This window comes from Cygnus olor, chromosome 13, assembly GCF_009769625.2.
Source record: "Cygnus olor isolate bCygOlo1 chromosome 13, bCygOlo1.pri.v2, whole genome shotgun sequence".
In the NCBI taxonomy this organism is placed as follows: domain Eukaryota; kingdom Metazoa; phylum Chordata; class Aves; order Anseriformes; family Anatidae; genus Cygnus; species Cygnus olor.
In genome coordinates this window covers 9,185,359-9,199,328 of record NC_049181.1, presented here as the reverse complement: position 1 = coordinate 9,199,328, position 13,970 = coordinate 9,185,359, and the positions used below count along the sequence as shown (strand labels likewise).

Here is a 13,970-nt window from a genome sequence, read left to right as displayed (position 1 = left end):
AAGAGAAAGAAAGAAAGAAAGAGAAAGAAAGAAAGAAAGAAAAAGAAAGAAAGAAAGAAAGAAAGAAAGAAAGAAAGAAAGAAAGAAAGAGAAAGAGAAAGAAAGAAAGAAAGAAGAGAGAAAGAGAAAGAAAGAGAGAAAGAAAGAAAAAGTAGGGAAAATAGATGAGGCAGAGTTTTTGCACATCACTGAATGGAGCTTTGGGGCAAGAACTTGGGGTCAGATAAGGAATCAGATACATTGAGCAATGCTGGGGGGGAGAAGCAGAGCAGGATTTGGCAAAGGACAGCACAAGGTATGACCTCCTAAGAGATATGGAGCCAGCACAAAGTTTTGAACCATTTTTGAGGTACCAGTAGAACAGAATAGATACAGCCAGTGTCTGTGAGGATCAAAACTGCATCTGTGAGGGAAAACATTATATTTAAATCTAAACAGTCTGAGTTTGTTATCTTTGCAAAATAAACATTCTCGTGCATTTGACTTTTTTCCATGCTTACAAAGTGCACTGGATGTTGGACGAAAAACAGAGTGAGATCTTCTAGAGGCCATTTGCGTGCAAAACAGTTAGTAGCAAGAATTCCTAGCTGAGGGTGTCCTGTCACATACAGCTAGTAAAATATTGAATGAATTTGGATCAGAGTGAGTGCTGACCTCTCATGTCATTCCTTTGAGCGCCAGCAGTCCTCCAGATCTGAGGCGGGGTGTGTAGATGGATGACTGGCTGGCAAAAGGCGCGTGTCTTTTGCTTTGCAGCAAGACATGTAACTTCTGCACTTGTACATCCTGTATGCTCCTACTGATCTATTTTGTGGATGTTTAGTTTGTAAAAAGGACAGAGTTCTTGCAGTGTGTCTGTAGAAGACGCATCATCTGTTTAAAACCTCTTGAGCAAAACAACTATGTCTCCTGGTGCTGGTTGTGGTATGTGTGAACTGAGCACAAATCTTCGTCATAAATGTTTTTGATTATGTCTTGACTTTTTCAACCCCCAAACCCTTATGGATATTACTGTTTCCTTCACACTTTTCTCCCCCCCCCTTTTTTTTTTCTGAGTAACACAAACTTCAGCAGTTCCAGGGTGTCTCCCCTTCTCGTCTGCCCTTTCCATGACAACCTCAAATGCAGGGGTGGAGGAAATGAGTGAGAAAAGGAAGAGAAAGAGATGACACAAATCCAAAGTAAGAATCTATGGAACTGGTGAGAGTGTCCATTGGGGAGATTCATACGAGCGCTGAGATGCCAGGGATGTTCTGACATGTAAGTTGGCTAAACCTGGCTGTGAAACACAGTGCTCGAGCCTTTGGGACAGATGAGGGGATCTCCCATCCTGTGCAGTGATTTGGTATTGCCCTCCCTCAAGATACCTGTGCTGCTTAGGTCTGCTTCTGTGTTAAACCATTTCATTCTCAGCATGCCATTTCCTTGAGATATTTGAACTTTCTTTCCCTTCCAGATTTTGCTCCAAGTACAGGCACCATGTGTGCTTGCAGCCTGACAGTCCTGACCACTGTCTGCTTTGTTGTTGTGTCCATGAAGCTGTAGATCAGCTGCACTGTGATAAATAAAATGCTGCATGGGATTCCCCTTCTTTAAATAACCGTCTCTTTTTGCATAGACAATACAAGAGCCGGACTGTAATATGAGGCAGACAAAAACAAAAGCTGCCAATTTGGATGCTTGAACTCCTCTTCCTGCCTTGACAAGTCTCTCTCTCTTCCAGGAGATGTTTATGAGTTTGCTGATGAGCATTTCCAGTGCTCTTTGCAGTTCCTGCTGTGTGAAAGACACAGATGGGCAGAAAGGTGAGTTTGTTCTCCACAGCTTGCTCAGACCATGTATTTTTTTTTTCTTTCTTTCTTTTTTTTTTTTCTTGTTTGTTTGGGGGGGGGGGTTTGTTTGTTTTGTTTTAAGATACTGGTGAAATGCTGTTTCCTCTGTTTCATCTCTCTCCTAGGTCACACTGGTGTAAGCAGAGCCTGCTGGTTACGGAGCCTGCGATGCCCATTGCCTCCGGTGCGCTGCACAGTCCCAAAGCAAGGGCAGGCACTGGGGTTTCCCCCCAGCCACTGGGGTCAGACACCCTCCACTGCAGGGCTACACTAGCTTTCAAAGAAGTGGATGACTGTGGGTCCATGCTGGTGAGGGACAGCGGCTGGCAGCAGCTGACACTGCTGACAGGGACTTCTGTGGATGCCTTCCACCCGACATGTGCAGCCTTGCCTGCAGAGCACAGCCCACATCTCCCCGGTAGATGGGCTGCTGCTGCAGAGGAGATCACAGTTGGGGTACTGAGGCTTCTGGATGTTTACTTTGCCCCAGTTTTCATTCTCCAGCAGCCTTCTTGGATGATGCAGGAGCTTCATCTAGAAAGAGGCTGGGGCCAGGTGGAGCATAAGAGGTGAGGGAGGAGGAAGCAGGTGGAAATACTCAGTTTTGTGTGGATGGGAAGTTAGTGTTATTTCACAGCCTTGCTGATCTGCTAACTTTGATCGTGTGCTACTCCAGTGCAGCCTCAGAGCCAAGTCTTCTCTCTGCCACGTGGATTTTTCCTGCTGTTCTCCTTGGTTTGAGCAGTGTGCATGTCTTTGCATGGACTTGGGCAGTGTCTTTCCCATGCTACTAACTGAGATACAGGATCAGCTTCCTTACACAAGCAATGCTGTGATGTTCCCCTGCTTTCTGTTTCTTTATGTTCACATTATGGTCAGTTCTGCCAGTACTAACAGCCTATTCGTCTCTCAAGTTTATTAGCAAGTACTGGGACTCTGTAAAGTGAGTGGGAATCCCCCCGCCTATAGAGGTACACAGATACTAACCTCGGGGCTCTCACATCTTGCATGTACATGGAGGGGGGCGCAGAAGGGGACTGCATGTGGGTGTATCCTCCTGGAGAACTCCAGCAAGAACTGCTGGAGAAACCTGCTTTTGATATTTGTGTGATTTTTTTTTCTTTCTTGCTCTTTTTTTTTGTTGTTTTTGTTTTGTTTTGTTTTGTTTTGGTTGTCTTGTTCCTCTTTCTTGATTTACTGCATATGCTCACGTGGCCTTGGAAAGGGGGGTTCTCAAACCGTTTCACTTCCAAAAGGAAAAGAAGCTGGCAAGCATTCATATTTCAGTCCTCAGTTTATGTAGGTTAAAATCTCCCAGTGGGAAAATGGAAGATATAAGAGAGCAGAGAGCCAGTGGTGATACTTGTTAAGAGAAAACAGAAGAAAGGAGCACGTAACCCTAGAGCTACATCCAGACGAATTAGAGGTTTCAGAGGTATGTTTTCTGTCTGTTAAAACATTTCCATTGATTTTATACATTTTGTGATAAGATGCCTCATTGTGTCTTAGGTAATTGTAGGAATGACTGTATTTTAGAAGCAGATTATAAGATATAAGTTGTTCACATGCAGAGAGGACAATGTTTTTATCAATGAAACATTTTGTTCTCAATAATGTAGCTAAAATCAAGTATTAAATCAGATATAGAATGCTTTGTGACTAGTTCTGAGATTTAAGCTTCCATAGGTTGAAGAGAGGGGTTCAGGACATAAGAGTTAAGGGGGAAAGGAGAATTTAGACCCTTCCCTGAATATTTTTCCTTCTCCCCAAACAAACCCTTCCTCTGTTTTAAGACCTATTTGTTTACAAAATATGGGCTTGTGATTCGGTACCTTAAATACCAGCTCACTGCAGAAATCTGTGTTAATATTTTCCTATTGAATTTTCATTATGCTGAGAAAATACAATTAAAATTCAATTTTGTCAGTGTGTTCAGAGGAACATATTGCATATTTTGCATTAAGGAAACGATAAGCAATTGTATACTAAATGGTTAATATAGAAAATATTTTTGAAATGATCAGTTGCCCTCTTTTAAATGAGAGATCATTACTCAACTCTGTTGTCTTTACTTGGTCAAAATTTCTGTTGTTTTAAGGGCCCCATGAGAATTCTTAAATGCCTAACTGATTCCATAAGGACTTAATTAAAAGGAATGGTCTTTTTATTATGTACAATAAAATATTTGTGTCTGATTTCTTTATTGACTATAAAGTCTTGAAGCTTGAAAAATGTTCTGCTTAGAGTACAGACTCGAGAGCCGTTGAACTGGAACAAAGAGATCTGTCAAAGGACTCTCCTATTTTAGCTGTTTTGTAGCCACATTTTTCCCTACTGAAAACCAGTCTTAATCTTTCTAAATGAATGGTAAATACTGATGTTAACTCTAGTGCTTGCAAGAACTGTGTATGTGAGTGTCTATTGCTTATATCTACATGGAAAGTATTTCTTTTACTCTTATGATTAAAAGCCATCATGGGGCAAGAGATGCAGATTTGAATTGAGAAAGACTGATTGTAGGTGACATTTTGTAAAGACCCTTCAGTGTCTTTGTATCTAGCCCCATGAATTAAAAAAAATCAAAGCCTGCTTTCCGAATAGCTTTACTAAAAGGCTGCTTTCATGCCTGTGAAGTCCCAGGAGATCCTCAGGTGTGAACTACCTAATCCCCAGTGGCAAGTACTGCCTTTTACGTTATTTTAACTGTACAGAGTGCTGGAAATAGAATGAGAAAGCAAAGAAAAGGATTGCAAGGAGCTTTAGTGCTGCCTTTGGTCTCAGAAGTTCCTGAACTATCTGCAGCTCTTGAGTCAATGATCTTTCTGCTCAGCTGGCCACAAAAAGCACCATCTGTAATAGCAGATGAAACCCAACTGCTCGCTTTTCTGCCAGGCTAATTAAAAAGTGTCGTGACCTCTCTAGTGTTAATTGTGTCCTGTTAGTGGGACAGAGGAAAGGAGTCCAACAAGGTTGCCTGGTATTACAGCTCTCAGCTTCCTGACATCATTTTAAAGTATTTTATTTTATTGCGATTCTGTGATTCCAGAACTAAGATGGCTGCAGAGTGTATGTCTAACACATGGTTTCTGATCTGCAGGTGAGCAATGTGATAGAAAAGCGCTGCTAGCATATGAATTTCCTGCAGAAGCTCCCTTTCTGCCAGCACCAACATGCAGAGCAACTACTCTGTGGTCATCACCACCAGAGAAACTCTCCAAGTCCTCTATACAATGCTGGCAAACTCATCGGCTGCATTGCGCTCTCTGCCTCCCTGCCCACTTGCCTCTTCAGATTACCAGTTTTCATTAATTCCAGCATTTTTCTCCGTGGTTTTTGTTCTGGGTTTGGTTGGAAACAGCATAGTGGTTGTGGTGCTCTGTCGTCACAGTAGCCCCAAAACAGTTGCTAATATCTACATTTTCAACTTGGCCGTGGCAGACTTGCTGTGCCTCGCCACGCTTCCCTTCTGGGCTACCTATTACTCACAGAGGTACAACTGGCTCTTTGGATCTCTCATGTGCAAAATCTCCAGTTCTGTCCTGTGCCTCAACATGTTTGCAAGCACATTTTTCGTTACATGCATGAGTGTGGACCGGTACCATGCTATTGTCCATCCTATTCGCTCTCAAAGAAGAACTCCACAACAGGCCTATTTTATAGCAATGGTTGTGTGGGGCCTTGCCTGTTTGTCCTCCCTTCCGACTTTTTATTTCCGTGACACACGCTACATTAAAAGTTTGGGGGTGAAAGCTTGCATTATGGCATTTCCTCATGAGAATTATGCGAAATGGTCTGTGGGAACAGCCTTCCTCAAAAATGCACTCGGCTTCTTCATCCCCTTGACAGTGATCACAACATGCTACATCTGGATCAGGAGGCACTTGCTAAAAGCACAGGAGTTTGGGAAAAACAAGCAGAAGATGGACAAAGTCCTCAAGCTGGTGGCTGCTGTTGTTGTGGCCTTCTTAATTTGCTGGCTCCCATTCCACATTTTAACCTTTTTGGATGCCCTGGCTCATATGAACATTATTAACAACTGTGATGTGACAGGGATCATCGACACAGCACTGCCGTTTGGCATCTGCATGGCATTTGCCAACAGCTGCATCAACCCTTTGCTGTACTGTTTTATTGGGAACCAGTTTCAGGAGAAGCTCCATCGCTTGTTTAAGCGACGAGTTTATCAGTTCAACAGCCAACAAGAGAGTTCTTCTTTGAGGAAAGCGAGCTGCTTCAGAGACACTGAGACCCCTGTGGGCAGGGAGAGGGGCCCTGAGTCCTTGCTGTAGACACTGGGTTGTGACATGGGGCTGTGTCAGTACAGCAGGCTGCCCCTTGAAGTGGGGACACTCTTTTCTCCAGTTCCTTTCATTTTTTGTCCTTTTACTCACCAGCTATTTGAAGGAGAATCTGTTTTTTTTTTCTCATACATGAGGATTTATTCTTCCTTCCTTTTCACAATGAGCACCAAAGGGAAGATTCTGGCAAATAACTGTATTGATGGCATTTTAAATATCTGCTTATATGTGCCTGAGATCAGGCAAGCGTTTAATACAGAAAGATAAAATACACCGGAGGAGCATTTCACCATAGCTACAACTGTGTAGGTGCTGAGTATTACACCCTGACTATGCTGATTTTCTAAAAGAGACTCTCATTAGAGAATGTGTAAATAAAGCAGTGCAGATACTTCTGTACCTATCTGTAAGAAAATATTTGATCTTTTTTATGTACACACACACACATATATATAGTTTTGAAAATATATTGCTAGAGATAACGTATGTTAAATGCATCAGATATACCTCCTGCTTGCTTGGGCCCAGGATCCTGAGAACAGGTGGAGACATGGATTTGCAAATTGTTGGAAGCAGAAGAGAATTACTGGGGAAAAGTGCTACCACATGCATGTTTTCATACCTTTCTCATAGCATGTAACAGGTTTGCAAGCCAGGTAATCTTTTCCTTTGATCCAGTGTGGTCATTTTTGACAGTAATGCCCTAGGAACACAGTCCTGGTGCACCAAGTCCTGGTGCTACACAGGTGAGATAAGTCCCACACATGGTCCAGCAGCCTTCAGGGAAAAGACTTGCTGATGGTCTGGACTTTTTGCATTTCAAATGTCACTTACTACTGTATTTTTTGGGTACTGTATACAAAAAGCCTAAATGACTCTGTCTTGACGCCCAGAAGCAAAACCATGGTGTGATTCCTAAGACTTATCCACATCTCAATGCATAAGCTTTCTCATTTGTAAATAAAAGAAAGGGGGAAAAGGTTCTGGCAAATAATGATTCTATTTTGAGGTTATGTTTGATTATTTGAAATTTGCTTTTGCTAAAGAGATACTGATTCTAACCACCAATGTGGATCGTTCAAAAATGATTGTGTTTGCTAGACTCAATATAAAAGAGGGATTTGTTAGCACCATGCTCAATCTCCAGCAGGCTGTCCCCAGGCTGGAGGACACAGGGACCAAAAGATAATTGGCTTCAGTGAAATCTGTCCAAAAAGTTACCCTTGAAGCTTGTCTAAGCACTTCTGGGTCCATAGGTCAGAAATTATACATGCTGCCAGGGTAACAAGGAGTCTGGTCTCCCTGAAAATCCCAGTGCTGGCTGGTGCCTGGGAGACTTGGGAACAGGATGCAGGAGCCATGTATCACTCTTAGAGCAGGGGTATGTTGCTTTACTGGTGCCCTTGAAAATAGGATTTTACAAGAAATCTGGCAGCTTCAGAGTGATGTGGGAAGAAAATTTTGTGCAGAACTGAGCAAAATGGGGCCTTTACCAGGAATAACCACTTCTCCCTGTCCTGGTTTGGTGTTCTGGTAATTAGGGTATGCAGCTGGAGAGATGCTTATCCCAGAAAATGGAAGAGACGCCACTGTATTTCCCTTGGAATGTTTTTGTTGAAAATGTTCCGACAAGCTAATAGTGTCTGGGGCGTTGGATATTTCTGGAAGGACAAACTGTTAATTGCTTAGCAATGAACACAACAACACAGTCATGCTACTGCAGAACAAATAATTATACGAAGAAAATTACCAGGTGTTCAAAGCGGTAGGCTCAGAGATGTAATAAGAGGTTGTAGAGCCTTTTTACCTTTGCTGCAATACAGATTAGGTAATGAGCACAGTAATGAGCACAACTGTGCCACTAATTGGCATCTTGGTAGTCTCAAGACAAAATATAAACTGCATGAGCTGACCCCAGTGCTACCTATGCTTCAGCCGTATCTGTTCTGGGCATAAGTACAGCTTATATATTTTCAACATGTCAGTTTGGACCTGCTCAAAAAGAACAGTTTTCATCAAGCCCCATGCCTGTGCAAACCTCTGCAGGTAGGAAAATAAGACAAGGATCTGAAATCCAGCTGCAGTTGGATTTACACCTGTGAGAGGCAAGGAAAATGAAGACAAAACTTCCCAGAGGATAGAGCAGCAATGCAGGGTCTCCCATGGCTGCAGCCAGAGGGCAGAAATCAATGACTGCTTCTTGGGGCTGAGAGCTGCACTCACTTTCTTCTTGTCAGAAAAAAAAAAAGGGAAAAAATAAAAGTAATAAATGGGAGGCAAGACAGGGAGGTGAGGAAAATCCCTTCTTTCAAAAAAAGTCTACCCAGGTCACATTCTGCAAAGGTGATAAACCAAGAGAACTCACTAGCTCGGCAGAGTGACATTTCTGTTTGCCAAATCTGCTTTGTATTTTATACATAAGTCATGAATTCTAGTACCTTGGTTAAACAAACACCCAAGAAAGACTGTCTGGAGAGGAACCTGAGATGGAAGTTGGGAAGATGCTGTGTTGGTGTTGCTTTATTTTTAGAGCAAATTGAATACTGTTGTGCTCTATGACCTTTTCATGCTAGAGTTTCTCATGGGACTTTCCGGGGATTTTTCATGGAAAATGTGATTTTCCACACTTTCATCATGTTGTGTTTATTTTTTTTCTGGATTTCTGGAATGTAGACAAAAATGCAAGTTGTTTTTTTTTTGTTTGTTTGTTTGTTTTCTTCCAAATTTAGAAGCTATTTTTTTCCTTTCAATAGAACATTTTGCTGATATTTGCAAACCATTCTAATAGTTATACTGTGTTACAGCCTCTCTCTAGCAGACCTCAGATTCCCTCTCATGCCCTGATCCTTTGCAAGCCTTGTGTTCCCTTAGGGACTCACAGAAAATGCAGCCAGTCAGTCCAAGGAGGGATGTGCAAGCTGGGGAGCCCCACTTATGCCTGCTTTGCTGCCCTGTAGCATCCTGCGCCTGTCCTGACACTGTATCCTAGCGTGATGCATGCAATTTTCTCAGGGAATCTCAAGCACATGTGTGGTTTCTCGGTGTCTTGCTCTCTGTGCAAGTATGGTGAGATGAATTTATGAGCAACAGCTGGATTTTGGAGGGGTTGTGCCAGTCAGTGCCAAGGCAAACCTGCTGCGGAGGGGTGAATGATGCTCTTCCAGATGGAAGTGCTAATGGGTTTGGAGTTGAAGCTGAGTTGCAGCATGATTTCTTTGGAAAGGGGGATGTTCTGGAACATTTCTAGGCCTGTCAGTGTGTGTTTCCCGAGAGAGGGATGGAAGGGATGGTTTCCCATCGGGTTCATTTGGTCTCTGTCATATTTGTACAGCAAATCCTATTTGCATCTTCCTTTTCTAGCTGTATTTGATTACTATCTGCTGAAATGAATTGCAGAGAATCTTGATCCAAACTGAGCATCCTGTGTGTGTCCCTGAGCTGACTTTATAGCTGACTTCAATATATGAAGCAGAGAAAGTCACTGGCATTTATTAGCACGAACTAGTGCTGAGTGCTAAGCTAAATGTCTTGTTTATATAAGTTATACAATAAGAAATGTTTGGTACAGCATGTTCTCACTGAGAAGTCAACACAGCCTGAGCCTGCCCTGGCACCTACTCAGCACACTTGTCCAACTCCTTGGGCCAGAGTATGGGCAGGAATATCATCTTGCTACCCTGCAGCTGACAGCTGCAGCTTGGCTGCCCACTGTGGTGAGTCCCCTTGCCCTTCAGCCAAGGGACAAACAAATCGCTTGTGCTTCCCTGTGAAAATGAGACTCTCTGGGAGTTGTCCCGGAGGGAACACGGAAAAGCTGAAACGTGGGGATGCGGAGGTCTGGCAGCCTTTCCTCGAAGCTGGCAGACTTGCTGCTCTCGTCTCAACTCTCCTTCCCTCAGAAGAAAATGACTGCTCTTGTTGGGATGGGCTGCTCCATTCAGCAAGGTCCTGGGGTGTGTTCTCTTCCTGTCTGCCCGCTGCGGGGTCTGGCTGAGTGCAGTAGAGAGGGGCTTGTTGTGCTGGCCCATTGGCTCTGCCAGGAAGGGTCTGTGAGTCTCCTGTGGATTTGTCTTACCAGGTACCTCGCTGTGGAAGGAGCCCAGGGCTGCTGTCTTCAGTGTTATGTACCATCTCTTCCAGGTACAGTGGCTGGCTGATCACCTTGTGGTTTGGTAGAGTATCTACTGAGGTACCTGTCTGAGAACAAGCGCTCCCCCAGTTTTCTAAGTTTCACAAGAATCAGGAGGAAAGAAGCAAAAACACAAAATAAACAGGAGTCAAAATAGAGAATTGCTTATGAAAAAATTCCTGCAGTTTTTTTTTTTTTTTTTTTTGGGGGGGGGGGTTGGGTAAAGTGAAGTGATGCCTAACCCTGTGTGCCTAACCCCAGCCAGCAGCTGCAAGTCTGTGTGCATTTCCCTCACCTGATGAGGTGCTTGCAGACCTTCTTCCGCACCGGCACTTCCACAGCTGTACTCGCGCTGTTGCGCTGCCCTCACAGGAAGCAAGGCCAAGGGGTGCTGGGCCCATGTGCAGATGGGGGAACACCCGCGGCTGGGGACAGCAAGGACAGGAGCGGGGCTATTGTGCCTCTTCTACACTGGAAGTCCAGAAGCATCTCCCCACAGCACTCGTGTTCTCCATAACCCAGGGGATATCCATCCGTCTTTCTTTGTGCCCAAGCTGTAATCTTGCCCACTTTGAGTGTCGGCCCTTGTGTCTGTAGATGGTGGTATAACTCCCTCAGCTTCCAAAAACAGCGCTTTTTTTTGGCTTTGCAGCCTGTCTGCCGCTGGGAATTAGCTGGGGTACAAAGCCAGTGGGAGACTGGCCTGGACAATCTATCCGCAGGCCTGGCAAAAATGCTCCTAGGCCTTGGTCTGGGAGTGAAGAGCCCTGGGAGAGGAGTGGACCAGCCCCACTTGCTCCCTCTTTCATATGTTTACTTTCCATTTCCTCTGCAGCTGAGAAAGAATCTGAATTTGACACTATAAACTCCAGACAGAACACTGTTAGTCCCAGAAACATTTCACGGGGACAAAACACAGTAATACAGAAGTGAATGTGAGTCATGATATAGATTTCCCTGCTGTGAGGGGATCTGAACTTAAGCCCTCACCCACTGACAGCCAGTAGCTCTCCTGTTTGAGCAAATTTATGTTTGCAAAGCTCCACTCCATGCCTTTAAGACAAGATCCAGTGTGAGTTTTGTTTTAAAAAAACGTAAGTTTAAATATCTTGTTTTTTTTTACATTAGAAAAAATAAAAATAAATAAGAAAATCAACAATGCCCAATTTAATGCACTGCAGCAAAAACAACATATCCAATGCAGATGCCAGGTCAACATGACATACAGCTAAAATGAAATGTGATGGATTGCCTCTAGAAATCAGTCTCACTTTGTGATAAATGTAAGAAGCCTTTCTAGCAGGAAGGAGAATGGCATAGTCATTAAATGCATTTAGAAACAGATTTATTAGGGATATAAGATAAATTTACTTGTTGACTAATGTGTGGGAGAGCTTGCAGAGACAATGCAATGAAATTGAAAGATATCATTTATATAATTATATTGTTCATGTCATTCATATGAACAATAACCATAAAGAAGCAAAAGCAGCACATTATTATTGCTGTTAGAATTTCAGTTCAACAGATTCTTCTGCGTTCCCCAGGGATGCCTTTAAGTTTTTGTTCCGAAGCTATCTGCCCATGCCTAGGGCAGTTTATTCATCATGTAGGAAGTAAATGCATGCAAATGGGTTTGCTCTTTTATCACCAGTGCTGGAGGAATGGGGTTGAACCCTGAAATAACTTGCCTATGCCCTAAACCTGCCCCTTTGTGCTTTACCAGGAGTTGGCATGCAGGCAGCTGCCATGTGAGCACTGAGGCTGGGAGCCACTGGCCACAACCATCCCTGCCCCAGTGTGCCCCACTAGCTGGGATGCAGTGCTATGCATAACACACAGCTTCCTTCAAAAAAATTACAGCAAAACATCTGCATTAAGTATTAGGACAGCATCCAAACATGCAGCTCTTTCGCAATGACAGGAAAGTGAAAATTACAAATACAAAATGTGCAAGGCATGCAGCTGTATCACAATGGAGTAGAAAAGTGTAGCTGCTACCACTGCCTCTTGAGAAAACAAAGCATTTCATCTCTAGTTCAAAACCAGCTTAAAATATGTTGCTTCCCAAAATCTTTGATGAGATGATGGTTACATGGCATGCAACTGTTCAGGGTCTCCACTTGCAGGGGAGCTCAATAGGTTTTCTTTGCAGATGTTGAGGAGGAAGCATCTGTACTCTGTACTCTGACCTGCTATGGTAAGTGATGTAAGAAACAATACATCATGAAATAGATCTCATGACCCTTGAGCTGCTAGCATCTTACCCTGCAAACTCCTTCACTGATCACAGTGAGATTCATTCTGAAGGTCACTCACTGCAATTTGGTTCTCTATACAAATCTCTACTGTTTTGAATTCAGGGCTGTTAAAGTATCATGGATCCCTTTTTATCATAAAACGTTAAATGTCCTTGTTTTACTGTACTAATGGCCCCCGTTTAGATAAACATGTTGTACAGGATTTGTTCTTCAAAGTGCTTGTGCTTCTTTGGAAGAGGATTCCTCCATGTACTATTCAATATGCTATTCAAAGTAAATACGTTTGACAAAAGTCTGATTAAGAATGTATAGAAATCTTACTATAATCAACATATTGACTAATAAAAAGATTTGTTTTTCTTTCAAATCTAAGATAATATACTGCTGTCTAGCAAGGAAATGATACAACATAAGGGAGTTATTTTCAAGGACATGTCTGGAAAAAAGACTTTAGAGTATGATACTGAATGTACTATATTAACTGGAGAAAGCCCCATGGACATCACTGGCTGTCCACCCAGGATTTGGCAGTCTTTCATCTGATTTTATTTTGATCTTTATCCCCTGAAAGACTGCAAAGATATCTTTCTTTTATGCACTGGAACACCCAAAAAAGAAACTACCCAGAGAAGTCAGGAACATTTATTCCTTCAGCTGAGAGTCCAACATGGATCCGTCCTACAACAAAAATATCTTCTTATCAGAGGCTTTTCTGCTGAGATTCATTCATGTGGAATGAACAGGATGGATTCAACATGAGGGCCTGTTAAATGCCTATGAATGTTCAGAGGCAGTACTGAAGAATGTTCACATGTTTTCCATGGGTCGCAGAGCAGGTGACAGTACCAAGAACTTGTTCTGGTGCATTGGGACACTGGTGACACGTGGCCTGGTGAACCACACTAGACGTGGTTGGAGACACATGAAGAATGAGGGGTTGTTCCCAGAGCTCCCCCCTACCGTGGACCCTATTGTAAATCTATGTTGTGTTCATGTTGCTACCTGTGTTTGTTCTATAATCTTTGCCTTATTACTGCACGTATGCATGTTAGACCAGCTTAAAATATAACAGCAAAGTAAACTCAGTAACATTTAACATCATGTCTGAATAGCTCATAAAGAAGTAGTGTAAAACTAACTGTTAACATCTACAGTTGTCGTACAGAGCATTTTCTTTGCCCTTGCCCCCTTTGTGTACCCAAGTGGTTTACAGAGAAAATATTTAAAGAAAGCACATAGAGGAAATCTGTTTTCAGTTTCTTTGAGGTCTACAACCCTCCCTGTCACTGGTTCAAGCAGAAAAATACTCAAAAGAAACAGTGGAGCTAAGCCAGAGAAACTGCAACAGGGCAAAGAGAGAGCTGAGTGTTCTCCTTCATGCTGTGACTAAGAGAAGTCATTATCTGCTTTCCTCTTCACAGGGGTGTCTGTCCATGGGATATTTGTCTCC

At 43.0% G+C, this 13,970-nt stretch overlaps 1 protein-coding gene across 4 annotated transcripts; it reads left to right on the top strand.

Annotated features, from left to right (window-relative positions):
• The first annotated feature begins 1,241 nt into the window (after positions 1-1,241).
• AGTR2 (angiotensin II receptor type 2) lies at positions 1,242-8,179 on the top strand. 4 transcript variants are annotated; one of them, XM_040572699.1, is made up of 4 exons: positions 1,242-1,260; positions 1,724-1,805; positions 1,958-3,267; positions 4,930-8,179. In XM_040572699.1, the coding sequence occupies exon 4, from the start codon at positions 5,003-5,005 to the stop codon at positions 6,119-6,121; it is 1,119 nt and encodes a 372-aa protein (XP_040428633.1). In that variant the 5' UTR covers positions 1,242-1,260; positions 1,724-1,805; positions 1,958-3,267; positions 4,930-5,002; the 3' UTR covers positions 6,122-8,179. The 4 variants fall into 4 exon arrangements, with proteins under 4 accessions (XP_040428633.1, XP_040428634.1, XP_040428635.1 ...); XM_040572700.1 differs by lacking the exon at positions 1,242-1,260 and having other exon boundaries at positions 1,638-1,805; positions 1,958-2,250; positions 3,127-3,267; XM_040572701.1 differs by lacking the exon at positions 1,242-1,260 and having other exon boundaries at positions 1,638-1,805; positions 1,958-2,250; positions 3,120-3,267.
• The last annotated feature ends 5,791 nt before the right edge of the window (positions 8,180-13,970 follow it).